This window comes from Amblyraja radiata, chromosome 31 (genome assembly GCF_010909765.2).
Source record: "Amblyraja radiata isolate CabotCenter1 chromosome 31, sAmbRad1.1.pri, whole genome shotgun sequence".
NCBI classification, from domain to species: domain Eukaryota; kingdom Metazoa; phylum Chordata; class Chondrichthyes; order Rajiformes; family Rajidae; genus Amblyraja; species Amblyraja radiata.
Window position 1 is genome coordinate 27,366,426 of NC_045986.1, and position 13,612 is coordinate 27,380,037.

At 47.7% G+C, this 13,612-nt stretch overlaps 1 protein-coding gene across 3 annotated transcripts in view; it reads left to right on the top strand.

Moving 5' to 3' along the window:
* pusl1 (pseudouridine synthase like 1) overlaps positions 1 to 13,612 on the top strand; it is a 45,456-nt gene that overhangs the window by 22,105 nt on the left and 9,739 nt on the right. For 2 of the 3 annotated variants that reach the window (XM_033048286.1, XM_033048285.1), the window contains exons 3-4: positions 2,192 to 2,379; positions 10,995 to 11,144. In XM_033048286.1, the coding sequence (XP_032904177.1) occupies positions 2,192 to 2,379; positions 10,995 to 11,144 (338 nt within the window). The remainder of the gene's footprint in view (positions 1 to 2,191; positions 2,380 to 10,994; positions 11,145 to 13,612) is intronic. The other variant, XM_033048287.1, reaches the window with a different exon arrangement.

Below are 13,612 nucleotides of genomic sequence, written 5' to 3' on the forward strand. Positions count from 1 at the left end.
TTCTCATGGCTTGATTGAGTTTCGAGTTTAGTTTCGAGACACAGCATGGGAACAGGCCCTTCAGCCCACCGAGTCCATGCCGACCATCACACTAGTTCTATGTTAATCCCATTTTTGCATCCCCTCCCTGCACACTAGAGGGAAATTTACCGAAGCCAATTAGCCTACAAAGCTGTTCATCTTTGGAGTGTGGGAGGAAACCGGAGCACCCGGAGGAAAGCCACACGTTACGGGGAGAGCGTACAGACTCCGTACGGACAAGCACCCGAGGTCAGGATCAAACGTGGGCCTCTGGCGCTGTAAGGCGGCAACTCTACCGCTGCGCCACCGTGCCGCCCCATCGCGCGGTGGGCTTCCACGTTCTACATTCCCCTTCCTCTCCCGAGGCGCCTCACAACTTTGCCCCTTGTTGTTGCATCTTACCGAATTTAAAATCCCGCTTCAAAATAGAATAAAGGGGAGGTCATTTAAGACAGAGGTGAGAAAAAACTTTTTCACCCAGAGAGTTGTGAATTTGTGGAATTCCCTGCCACAGAGGGCAGTGGAGGCCAAGTCACTGGATGGATTTAAGAGAGAGTTAGATAGAGCTCTAGGGGCTAGTGGAGTCAAGGGGTATGGGGAGAAGGCAGGCACGGGGTACTGATTGGGGACGGTCAGCCATGATCACAATGAATGACGGTGCTGGCTCGAAGGGATGAATGGCCTCCTCCTGCACCTATTTTCTATGTTTCTATGTTTCTAAAAGCCAGCGGTGGTTTGAGTAACTCCATCCCTTCCAGCAGCTCGGATGAGGGCCACTCGCTGCAGGTTCCAGCGACGTCACCGGATACAGCGAGACCTTGGACGCAGGTGGCTCAACAAAGGTTGCCACAGATAGTAAAGAGTTTCACCCCCAGCCTGATAATCACTGCCACGTGTGGAGCATTGGGGGGGGGGGGGGGGGAAGAGAGGCCACGGTAAATGTGAGGCCGCTTTATCTCCTCACCAGCATTTGAAATTCATCTCTGCCTTTTCCAACTATTTTTCAAATTTCCCCTGAAAAGGGGGGGGGCTGCAGCGTGCGCGTTGTTGGCAAAGTCCCACCGTTTCCCTGCCCTGGAATACAGACTCCCAGCTCCAGTCCACGTCACAGTCTTCTCTGCATTCAATCTTCCCCGGATACAGCTGCTGGATTAAAAACAAAATCTGACGAAAATGAAATTGTCCATCTGGCCACTTTGGCTCCACCGCCGAATCCAGAGGGGCGGGGGGGGGGGGGGAATGGATAAGTAGGTTGTGTGCGAAGATAATGAGGAAATTATTGAAGGGACCTCGAGTCTGTTCAGAATTAGGCGCAATTAGAAGCGGCAATTCTCGTGGCGTTTAAGAGGCTTTTAGACAGGCACGTGGATATACACAGGGAGTGGAGGAGTAAGGATCACGTACGTGTAGGCAGAGGAAATGAATTTACCGTGGTCTCACGTTTAAGAAAGAACTGCAGATGCTGGAAAATTCGAAGGGAGACACAAAATGCTGGAGAAACTCAGCGGGTGAGGCAGCATCTCTGGAGAGAAGGAATAGGCGACGTTTTGGGTCGAGACCCTTCCGACCGCGGGGGTTTTCTCGACCCAAAACGTCTACATTTTCTACCGCATTTGGTGTCCACCTTCGATTTTACCAGCACCTGCAGTTCTTTCTAGGTATATATACTATGGTTATTTCTAGGCTGTTTTGCACGAATGGCAAACCAGACATGGCATCACCTCTTCCTCCATATTCTTCTCACTGTGATCATGGCTGATCATCCTCAATCAGTACCCCTTTCCTGCTTTGACCCAAAATCCCTTCACTCCACTATCTTTAAGAGGCTTATCTAACTCTCTCTTGAAAGCATCCAGAGAATTGGACTCCACTGCCTTCTGAGGCAGAAAGTTCCACAGATTCACAACTCTCTGGATGAAAAGGTTTTTCCTCATCTCCGTTTTAAATAGCCTACCCCTTATTCTTAAGCTGTGGCCCCTGGTTCTGGACTCCCCCCAACATCGGCAACATGTTTCCTGCCTCTAGCGTGTCCAATCCCTAAATAATCATATATGTTTCAATAAGATTCCCTCTCATCCTTCTAAATCCCAGTGTATACGTGGAATACAAAGCTCTTCGCGTTGGCTTTGAACGATAGCGCACTAATCCACGTTCCCATCCTATTCCCCAGGCTGCGCTGCAGAGACTGCGGCCAGACAACGAGGTGACCGTGTCCATCTCGAGCCGGACGGACGCTGGCGTCCACGCCCACTGCAACTCCGCTCACTTTGACCTGCGGAGGAAGAAGGGGAAGGAGCCGTTTCCCGAGGAGCTCTTGGTCAGCGGCCTCAACTTCCACCTGAAGCCCGAGCCCATCAGGTACGTGCGTGAGTGGAATGCGTTGGCGAGTAGCCGCAAGTAAGTCGGGTGGAGCAGCGGGGAAGAGCCGCTCGGTGCCTCGGGTGCTGTCTGCGTGGAGTTTGAACGTTCTCCCTGCAACAGCGTGGGTTTCCTCCGGGTGCTCAGGTTTCCCCCCCCCCCACGTCCCAAAGACGTGCAGGTTTGTAAGTTCATTGGCTTAATGTGTGTGAAGAGGGTGTTTTATTGTCACATATCCCAAACAGAACAACTATATTCTTACTTGCAGCAGCACAGCATAATATGTAAACGTAGTACTCTGTGAACAATGTATTAAACAAAAGAAAAGTTCAGTCACACGCACACACACGTACACACATGCACACACACACACGCACATGTACACACACACACGTACACACACACACGTACACACATGCACACACGCACATGTACACACGTACCCACACACACGTACACACACACACGTACACACACACACGCACATGTACACACGTACCCACACACACGTACACACACACACGTACACACACACACACACGTACACACACACACACACGTACACACAAAGAAGTTGATAATCATTGCTGTTGTTGTACACAATAAGGTGCTGCTACACACGGTTAATAAACATACATGTCACGTGGCCGGGAGATGAAGTTACAATGTTTAACATTATACCGATGAGTGCCGTCACAAAACAACATTGGGTTTAATCATTCTGGACAACTCTATTAGCATTTGTATGTCACGTGTTACTTGCGGGCGGAGCGCCAAGGCAAATTCCTTGTATGTGAATACTTGGCCAATAAACGTATTCATTCATTCTTTTCCCACCAGCCCTAATGCATCAGAACCTTTTTTTCCCCCAGGGTGGAAATGTCAAAGACTAGAGGGCATAGGGTTAAGATGAGAGGTGCACGGTTTCAAAGAGACGTGGGGCAAGTTTTATTACACAGAGAGTGGTGGGTGCTTGGAACGTGGTGCCAGGGGTGGTGGTGGAGGCAGATACAAGAGTGACATTTAAGAGGCATTTAGATATGGAGGGAATGGAAGGATGTGGATCACCTGGGGGCAGAGGAGATTGATTTATCTTGGCATTAAGCTCAGCACATATACTGTGGCCAAACAGGGCCTGTTCTTGTGCTGTACAGTTCTATGTCTGAAGAAGGGTCCCGACCCGAAACATCACCTATCCAAGTTCTTCAGTGATGTGGCCTGACCCGCTCAGTTACTCCAGCACTCTGTTTAAGAAAGAATGCTGGAAAAATCGAAGGTGGACAAAAATGCTGGAGAAACTCAGCGGGTGAGGCAGCATCTATGGAGCGGTGGCGTTTCGAGTCGAGACCCTTCTTCAGACTGATGTGGAGGTGGGGGGGGCGGGAAGAAGAAAGGAAGAGGCGGAGACAGTTGGCTGTGGGAGAGCTGGGAAGGGGAGGGGAAGGAGGGAGAAAGCAGGGACCACCTGAAATTGGAGAAGTCAATGTTCATACCGCTTGGGGTGTAAACTCCCCAAGCACTCTGTCTTTTTCTTTCCCCTCTCTCTCTTCTATGTATTCCGATTCCCTTTGTCTAAATCTGTTGCTGGTCCGAGACATTACACATTTAGCTCAGGAATGAAGCGTAGAGGAGGGGAAGATGTTATCAGATGCCTTGAAATTTGTCTTCACTCAGCAGGTTATGTTCAGAAATATTCCAAAACGTAGGGGGGTCGTTGAACAAAAAAAATGCACGCACAGGAAATGGAAAACACACAGACAACGTGCTGGATAAAAACTCAGCAAATAGTTAACATAGTTCAAGTTTCAGGTCAAATTAGGTCGGCACAGTTAGTGATTCAGGTGAATGATCTGAAAATATGTGATGATCACCTGCCTGGATAGGCATCTACATAGAGTACGTAGTATTAACTCTTAACTGCCTTAAAGAGCATTGAGCAGGAAGGATCATATGTGATTCGAGTAGAATTAAGCCATTCGGCACATCAAGTCTGAAGAAGGGTCTCGACCCGAAACCCCAAAGGCGTGCAGGTTTGAAGGTTAATTGGCTTCAGTAAGATTGTAAATTGTCCCTCGTGTGTGTGTGTAGGATAGTTCTAGTGTACATGCAAAGGGAATAGGCAACGTTTCGGGCTGAAACCCGAAGGGTTTCGGCCCGAAACGTTGCCTATTTCCTTCGCTCCATAGATGCTGTCCCACCCGCAGAGTTTCTCCAGCATTTTTGTCTACCTTCGATTTATCCAGCATCTGCAGTTCTTTCTTAAACAAGTCTACTCCGCCAATCAGTCATGCCTGATCTATCTCTCCCTCCTAACCCCATTCTCCTGCCTACTCCCCATAACCCCAGACACCCGTAGGAACCAAGAATCTATTTATCCCCGCCTTAAATATATCCACCGACTTTGCCTCCACTGCTTTCCGTGGCAAAGAACTCCACAGATTCACCACCCTCTGACTAAAGAAATTTAGTTTCTGTCTGTCTTGTCTGTTTAGGATCTGTCATTTTCACACCTTACCCTTCCTTATCTCTACGTCTCTCTCACCGCCCGACTCAATCTGAAGAAGGGTCTCGACCCGAAACGTCACCCATTCCTTCTCTCCAGAGATGCTGCCTGTCCCGCTGAGTTACTCCGGCATTTTGTGTCTCATTAAAGTGCATTGAAGTCTCTAGAAATAATGAATGAATTACTTTGGCTTCCAGAAAGATATATCGCGGAGAAATGTCGGTAAATTTGAGTAAGTTCGAATCCACACGCTGTGATTAATTTTACTTGATGTAAATCCTTTTATCAAGCAAAATGTAATCGTTGATGATTGTATGTTTTGGAAAATACAGGAAGCAAAACATTACATATACTTTAAAAAAACAATGCTTCAAGTCGTCCCAGAATCATTATACCTATGAAATAAGGGTGTTTTTATAAACTTATTCTGCACAAAGGGCCTTATTTTATTGACACCAAGTGCTGGAGTAGGTCAACAGATCAGGCAGCATCTCTGGAGAACATGGACAGGTGACGTTTCTGGTCAGGGTCCTTCTTTAGACTTGAGTCGAAACATCACCTATCCCTGTTCTCCAGAGAGGCTGCCTGACCTGCTGTTACTCCAGCACTTTGTGTCATTTTATTTTTGTGAACCAGCATCTGCAGTTCCTCGTTTCCATGCCTTACTGAATGGTGGGTGGATTCTTGTGGTTCTTTTTCTTTACATCCTCTCCAAAACACATTTGGAACGAGTATCTGAATGCGTCTGAGTATCTGAAGTAAGGACTTACAGCTCTGTGTTTGAAAATTACTTAATAGGAATGACATGAATGCATAACTATAAACAGTCATTTATTTTCTCTCAGTAACCAGACGGAGAGATCAAAAGAAGTGACTGTTGTTGGAACTGAATCCAGAGATCAAAAGGTTGACACAAGTGAGGTGGATACTGAGAGATACCTGTATCCAAACCATGTAACTGTTTAGAAGAATGAGGGGGGAACCTCATTGAAACGTACCAAATAGTCACAGGCTTGGATAGAGTGGAGAGGATGCTTCCACTAGTGGGACAGTGTAGGACTAGAAGTCATAGCCTCAGAATTAAAGGATGTTCCTTTAGGAAGGAGATGAGGAGGAATTTCTTCCTCAATCACAGGGTGGTGAATCTGTGGAATTCTTTGCCTTCACAGCCTTCGAAGGGCTGAATGGCCTACTCCTGCACCTATTGTCTATGTTTCTATTGTCTGAGGAAGGCCTGAGAGGAGGTGTGTGCGAGAGACGCAGACAAGAATTTCCAGAGGGAAACTAAATGATTTATAAGGTAGATGTTTGCACGATAACAGTGAATGAGTGGAGGGAGGGAGGGAGTACTTGGATGACTCTCTGGAAAAAAGATTGGCTTCCTTCTTGTTTCTTCACGTAAGAGAAGTCTGGAACCGTTAATTGCCAGCTGAGAGGGAGAGTGAGAATCGACCGATTAGTTTCATTGAAAGCCACAGCTTGGTCGGTCTAAGCAAATCCAAACCTGCCTTTGTACATCCCATTCGCACTAGTTTGAATGGATCGATGCCGTCCCCGCTTTCTCATCCACTCCCTGCACACTAGGGGCGATTTACAGAGGCTAATTAACCCAACAAACCCACACGCCTTTGGGGTTAAACCGGTGGAGACCCACTCAGTCGCAGGAAGAACGTGCAAACTCCACACAGACAGCACCCAAGGTCAGAATTGAGTCTGGGTGTCTGGCGCTGCAAGGCAGCGGCTCTACCCGCCTCGCCACTGGGCCACCCATGGGCCTGTTCAGACCGACTCCTGCCAACTGTAATTCTGAGGTCATTCGAAGCATTCTCGTTCCCCGCCAGCTTGGTGGCGTTCAGTTGCGACGCTCGGCCTTGAAGTTGCGAAGCTATTAGACGGGTAGGTGGCAGACGGAGACCTGAACCAGATGGAACCAGGATAAACATCTGACTGAGACTTGGACGTTGTGGTGTTTCCACAGGTTTTTCATAGGGTTTACATTTAAACTGGGATCATGAGATAATGTTTTTTTTTTTAGAAATGATCTGTGCAGAACAGCCAACAGCGAACAAAGCGAGTGCAATTTAAAACAGGCCCCGTCTGACGACAGACGTGGAGTCTGGTTTACATAGTTACATAAACTACTGTTCAACAATGTTTAAGGCAGAGAGTGACAGATTCTTGATTAGTACAGGTGTTGGGGATTGTGGGAAGAAGGTCGGAGAATGGGTGTCGAGAGAGGGAACGATAGCTCAGCCACGATTGAATGGCGGAGTCGGCTCGATGGGCCGAATGGCCTAATTCCCACAGATCGACACAAAATGCTGGAGTGACTCAGCAGGACAGGCAGCATCTCCCGAGAGAAGGAATGGGTGACGTTTCGGGTTGAGACCCTTCTAGAATTTACGTAATCAAGCTGTTCCCAGGACAAACAGCAAACATTCAAAATTTAATATCTGATATCAATTTAGTGAGCGGGGAGTGGTTGCAGTCTATGTATAAGAATGGATGTTAAAATGCCTTCCAGCTTCAGCAAGACTTGGCTCAGTCTCAAAGACCAGTAAGATCTTTGTCATCAGTTATTACAGTGAATGACTAATCTCAGCAGATTTTTTTTCCCTCAGTGTGCTAATCAATACCTTATTTGTGTCGATAATTCATTTAAAAGCTGCGTTCTCCACGCTGAATCAACAGTGAGGAACGAATGGGAAGCTTTGCTTCAATATTCAAGCAGTTTGTTAAAATAGGCACTGTGTCAAATTCAAGCTACTCGTGTGGGAGTGTAATGAAACGCTTGCACTTCCCTGTTGACATCTGAGTGCAGGCAGAGCTGTTACATTAGTTATCATGGGAAACAATGCATGGATAAGGAGATACACCAGAAATCAATATGGGACACAAGGCACTGCAGATGCTGGGTTCTTCAGCAACTCACAACGAGATGGAGTAACTCAGCGGATCAGCCAGCATCTGTGGAGACTAAAGATAGATCAGGATTTTGTGACTGATGCTGAGAGAGGAATTTGTTTAGGAAGGACTGCAGATGCTGGTTTAAACCGAAGATAGACACAAAAAGCTGGAGTAACTCAGACGAGACCCTTCCCCAGACAGTCCGAAGAAGGGTCTCGGCCTGCAATGTCACCCATTCCTTCTCTCCAGAGATGCAGCCTGTCCCGCTGAGTTACTCCAGCTTTTTTTGTCTCATTGAGGGATTAGGTTAGTTTACTTTAGTTTCGAGATACAGCGCAGAAACAGGCCCTGCGCATCTCCTTTAAACATTGCCCCTCTCATCTTAAAGTTGTGCTGTCTAGTATTTGATATGTCCACCTCGGAAAAATTGATCCACCCTATGTATTCCTTTCATAATTTTGTACATCTCTATCAGATCTCCTGTGAGCCTCAGTAAATTCACTCAGATAGTTTTTTTTGCTGATTGTAGGAGAAATAGTTTGATTGTGTGAACCCAGACCCCATGTACGTAAATCAGCCGCCACAACCAGACATAAAACAGCTTTTGTCCACGAGCAGTAGCTCCACTCAATAACCAAAAGTCTGTCGCCTCCTCCCGCTCTGGTATTTTATTTCATCATTCACATCCTTAAACTCTAATGTTTTATTCTTAATGTTTTATGTTTTATTCTTAATGGTTTACTGTATGTCGTGCTGGAGCGGAGCACCAAGGCAAATTCCTTGTATGTGTGCATACTTGGCCAATAAACTTATTCATTCATTCAACTCTAATCTGCAGCGACATCACTCGGCATGGGCAGCGGCGGGTAGAGCTGCTGCTTGACGGTCGCCAGAACCCCCCCCCCCCCGTTCGATCCTGACCTCCGGGTGCTCCAGTTTCCTCCCACCTCCCAATGGCTTACAGATTTGTAGGTTCATTATCTTCTTGTAAAATTGTCCCTCGTGTGTCGGGAGTGGATGAGAACGTGGAATGCCACAGAACTAGTGTGGACGGCACTCTCCACCCTCTGTGTAAAAAAAACATGCCCACACATCTGCTTTCAACTTTCCCCCTCTCACCTTAAAGTCATGCCTTCTGGTATTAGATTTAGTCTAGTATTGGATCTAGTCTTAAATGTATTTGATTTTTCCATCCCTGGAAAAAGGCTACCCTATCAGTGCCTCTCATAATTTTATATAGTTCTATCAGGTCTCCCTATAACCTCTGGCATCCAAAGAACACGATCCAAGTCTGTCCAACCACTCCCTGTAGCTAATACACTCTAATCCAGTCATTATTCTGGTAAACCACCTCTGCACCCTTTGCAAAGCCTCCACATCCTTCCTGTAAAGGGGTGCCCAAAACTGCACGCAATACTACAATGAAATGTTGCAAGTCTATCAGCATTCAAGCTGTTAGTTGTCTTCTGACTTTGCAGTTCATTAGCAGTGGCGCAGCGGTAGAGTTGCTGCCTCACAGTGCCAGAGACCCCGGTGCGATCCTGACAACAGGGCGCTTGTCTGTACGCGGTTTGTACATTCTCCCCGTGACCAGCGTGGGTTTTCTCCGGGATCTCCGATTTTCCTGGTATAATTGTAAATTGTCCCTAGAGTGTGTAGGATCGTGGTAATGTGCCTGTTTCTGCGCTGTATCTCTAAACTAAACTAAACTAACCTAATCCCTCATAGAGTAACTCAGCGGGGCAGGCTGCATCTCTGGAGAGAAAGAATGGGTGACGTTACAGGCCGAGACCCTTCTTCGGACTGTGTCTGAAGAAGGGTCTCGACCCGAAACGCCACCCATCCCTTCTCTCCAGAGATGCTGCCTGTCCCGCTGAGTTACCCCAGCTTTTTGTGTCTATCTTCGGTTTAAACCAAACTAATTCCTCTCTCAGCATCAGTCACAAAATCCTGGTCTTTGCTGACGGTGGGATCTTGCTTTGCACAAGGAGGCTGCAGTTTTACTGCAGTGGCTGCACTTCAGACGCAGTTAGTTGGCTGAAAACTGCCTTGAGGCATCCAGACTTTCCCTTTCTGTCAGGAGTATGACTCAATCCCTTCACAAAGGAGGCACTCACTGTACAAGCAAGGTTGCACAATTCTGACTGATTACAAACATATTTAATATCCACAGTTCTTTTGGTTGACTCTTTTTATCCCCACCCTGGCCCTTATTTTTCAGAACCTCCTTCAATTTCAAGGCCAAGCCTAACTGGTTTACAACTTGCATTACTTCAACAAGAGTTTCAGCTGAATTGTTTGAGAATTTATTGCAATGCAGCTATTAAAATAATTGCTTCTGATGCGTTTAAAGACTTTATGCTAAACTACGGAGTAGGAAAGAAGATTTATCGGCCATTTAGATATCTCTAGCGTGCCTTTGAGAAGGGATGCTTGAAAATAGGTTTGGCTTTATAAAAATCGGGATAATTTAGTTTGACTGCAAAAGCAAGAAGCATCGACCCTGCTCTTCATCAACCAGCTTCTATTCAAAGGGCGCCACAGTGGCGCAGCGGGTAGTACTACTGCCTTACAGCACCAGATACCCGGGTTCGATCTGGGTGTTGTCTGTGTGTGGAGTTTGCACGTTCTCCCTGGGACCACGTGGGTTTCCTCCGGGTGCTCCGGTTTCCACCCACATCCCAATGCAGTGCGGGTTTGCAGGTTAATTGGCCCTCTGTAAATTGTCCCCTAGTGTGTAGGGGGAGGATGGAGAAAATGGGATGACATAGAACTAGTGTGAAACATAGAAACATAGAAAATAGGTGCAGGAGGAGGCCATTCGGCCCTTCGAGCCAGCACCGCCATTCATTGCTTCGGCCCTGTTTCCGTGCTGTATCTCTAAACTAAACTAAGTTAGTTAAATTAGTTAAAACCGGGTCCACGCCGACCAGCGATCCCCGCACATTAACACTATCCTACACACACTAGGGGCAATTTCTACATTTACCAAGCCAATTAACCTACAAACCTGCACGTCTTTAGAGTGTGGGAGGAAACCGAAGATCGCGGAGAAAACCCACGCAGGTCACGGGGAGAACGTACAAACTCTGATACAGACAGAGTTTGTACGCCCGGTAAATCAGTAAACTTTCTGGTGGTCTGTAATACTGGCTTTATATTAATATTAATATAAATAATTTCTTCACGAATTATGTTTCCTCAGCATCCTGAAGGCCTTTCGGGTGAGCGACACGTTCCACGCCCGGTTCAGCGCCCGGTCTCGGACGTACACGTACCGGCTGGTGACGGGGTGCGCCCACCACTCGCATCTCCCCGTGTTTGAACGCAATCTCTGCTGGCCCGTGTCCAGCAGGTGGGTAGCATGATCGCCCGCTTCTCATGGTTCCCATTCAGATACCCTGCTTAGACACACAGTGGTAGAGTAACTCAGCGGGTCAGGCAGCAAGCACCTCTGGAGGAAAGGAATAAGCGACGTTTCGGGTCGGGGACCCTGCTTCAGAGCTAGAGGTGGAGGGATGGATGGGGGGGGGAGGGAGAAATGGAGACGGAGAAAAGGCCAGAACGAATCAGGGCCGGCTACAGATGACCTCAGGATGGGTGGAGTCCACAATGGCCCATTGTTGGGCCCCAGGGGAAGGGTTCCGACTTGAAATGTCACCCAGTCCTTTTCTCCGAAGCCAACAAGGAACCATCGTGGACTCCACCCTTCCTGAGTCTGATAACAGGGGATGAATCCGTTCCTGAACCTAGCGGCAGGAGCTTTCAAGAGGCGAGAATGACCCGTGGTCCTTGATGATGTTGTCAGCTTTCCCGAGGCAGTGTGAGGTGTAGATGGAGGAGTGGTCAGAGGGAATAGAGTCTGGTCCGCGTGAAGCACTGGGCTACACCCACAACTCTGTGGTTTCTTGAGGTCTTGGGCAGAGCATTTGCCAAACCATCTGTGATGCATCTGGACAGGATGCTTTCCACGGTGCCACTGTAGAAATTGCTGGCTTTCCTGAGTCTTCTAAAGAGGCAGGGCCGTCGGCGTGCTTTCAAACGCCAGGACAAATTGTTGGAGGTGTACGACACGATACGGCAGAACTTTATTTATCCCAGGAGCGAAGTTGATCTGCCAACAGTCATAAAAACACAAGATACGTGAAACATTAAAAAAGCCTGGCAGCATCATCAAGGACCCACACCATCCTGGCCACACACTCATCTCCCCGCTACCTTCAGGTAGAAGGAACAGGAGCCTGAAGACTGCAACGTCCAGGTTCAGGAATAGCTCCTTCCCCACAGCCATCAGGCTATTAAACTCAACTCAAACAAAACTCTGAACAATAATAGCCTATTATCTGATAATTTGCACTTTATCTATTTACTTATTCATGTGTGTATATATTGATATAATGGTATATGGACACACTGATCTGTACTGTATTCATGCCGACCATATTCTGTTGTGCTGAAGGAAGAATGTCATTGTCCTATCTGGGACACATGACAATAAACTCTCTGGAGGTGCTGCCTGACCTGCTGAGTTACTCCAAATTAAAGTGACAAGTGGAAAGGATTGGGGATGTGGAAAGATTGGGGAGAGGGACAGAAGTTTAGGGGCAACATGAGGGGGAACTTCTTTACTCAGAGAGTAGTAGCTGTGTGGAATGAGCTTCCAGTGGAAGTGGTGGAGGCAGGTTCGATTTTATCATTTAAAAATAAATTGGATAGGTATATGGACGGGAAAGGAATGGAGGGTTATGGTCTAAGTGCAGGTAGATGGGACTAGGGGAAAATAAGTGTTCGGCATGGACTTGTAGGGCCGAGATGGCCTGTTTCAGTGCTGTAATTGTTATATGGTTATAGGGAGGGGGAATAGGGAGGGGATACAGTCCACCCCATGACTTATTGCCACCTAGAAACCTGTAGCTCCCGCACCAGCACAAACATTGATACCATTTCTAGTCATGATTCAGTCAGTACATGAATGGTTTGATCTCGTGTTTAAGAAAGAACTGCAGATGCTGGAAAATCGAAGGCAGACAAAAATGCTGGAGAAACCCAGGGGGTGCAGCAGCATCTATGGAGCGAAGGAGATGCTGCTGCACCCGCTGAGTTTCTCCAGCATTTTTGTCTACCTGGTTTGATCTCGTGTTGACATCGAACTCACTGGATGAGCAGATCCTAGGCCTTCCCCAGTGGACATGGCCTCCCCCTGGTGGCCGCTCCATTGAACTGCACTGTCCAGGCCCCCCACAAGTGAACCAGCTTGTTCCAAGTGAGCTGTGGGCTGCAGGACCTGGGAGTGGCAAGCTGTCCCGACCCCCGTAACCCATACAGACGTTGGATAAGCACAGGGCAAGGGGGCGTGAGGAGAGATTTCTTCTCTGCAGAGAGGAGTTCTGATTTGAAACTTTGGTTTAGTTTAGTTTAGAGATACAGGCGCTGAGTCCGCGTCAACCAGCGGTCCCCGCACACAGGCACTATCCTACTCACTAGGGACAAGTTACAATCTTTACCGAAGCCATTTAGCCCACAAACATGCACATCTTTGGAGTGTGGGAGGAATACTGGAGCTCCTGGGGAAATTTCACGGGGAGAACGTGCAAACTCCTTACAGAGAGCACCCGCAGTCAGGACGGAACCCAGACTCTGGCGCTATGAGGCAGCGACTATACCACCACCGTCTTCTGACCATGCGCCCCCTTCACACAGAGAGTGGTGAATCTCTGGAATTCTCTGCCACAGAAGTTAGTTGAGGCCAGTTCATTGGCTATATTTAAGAGGGAGTTAGATGTGGCCCTTGTGGCTAAAGGGATCAGGGGGTATGGAGAGAAG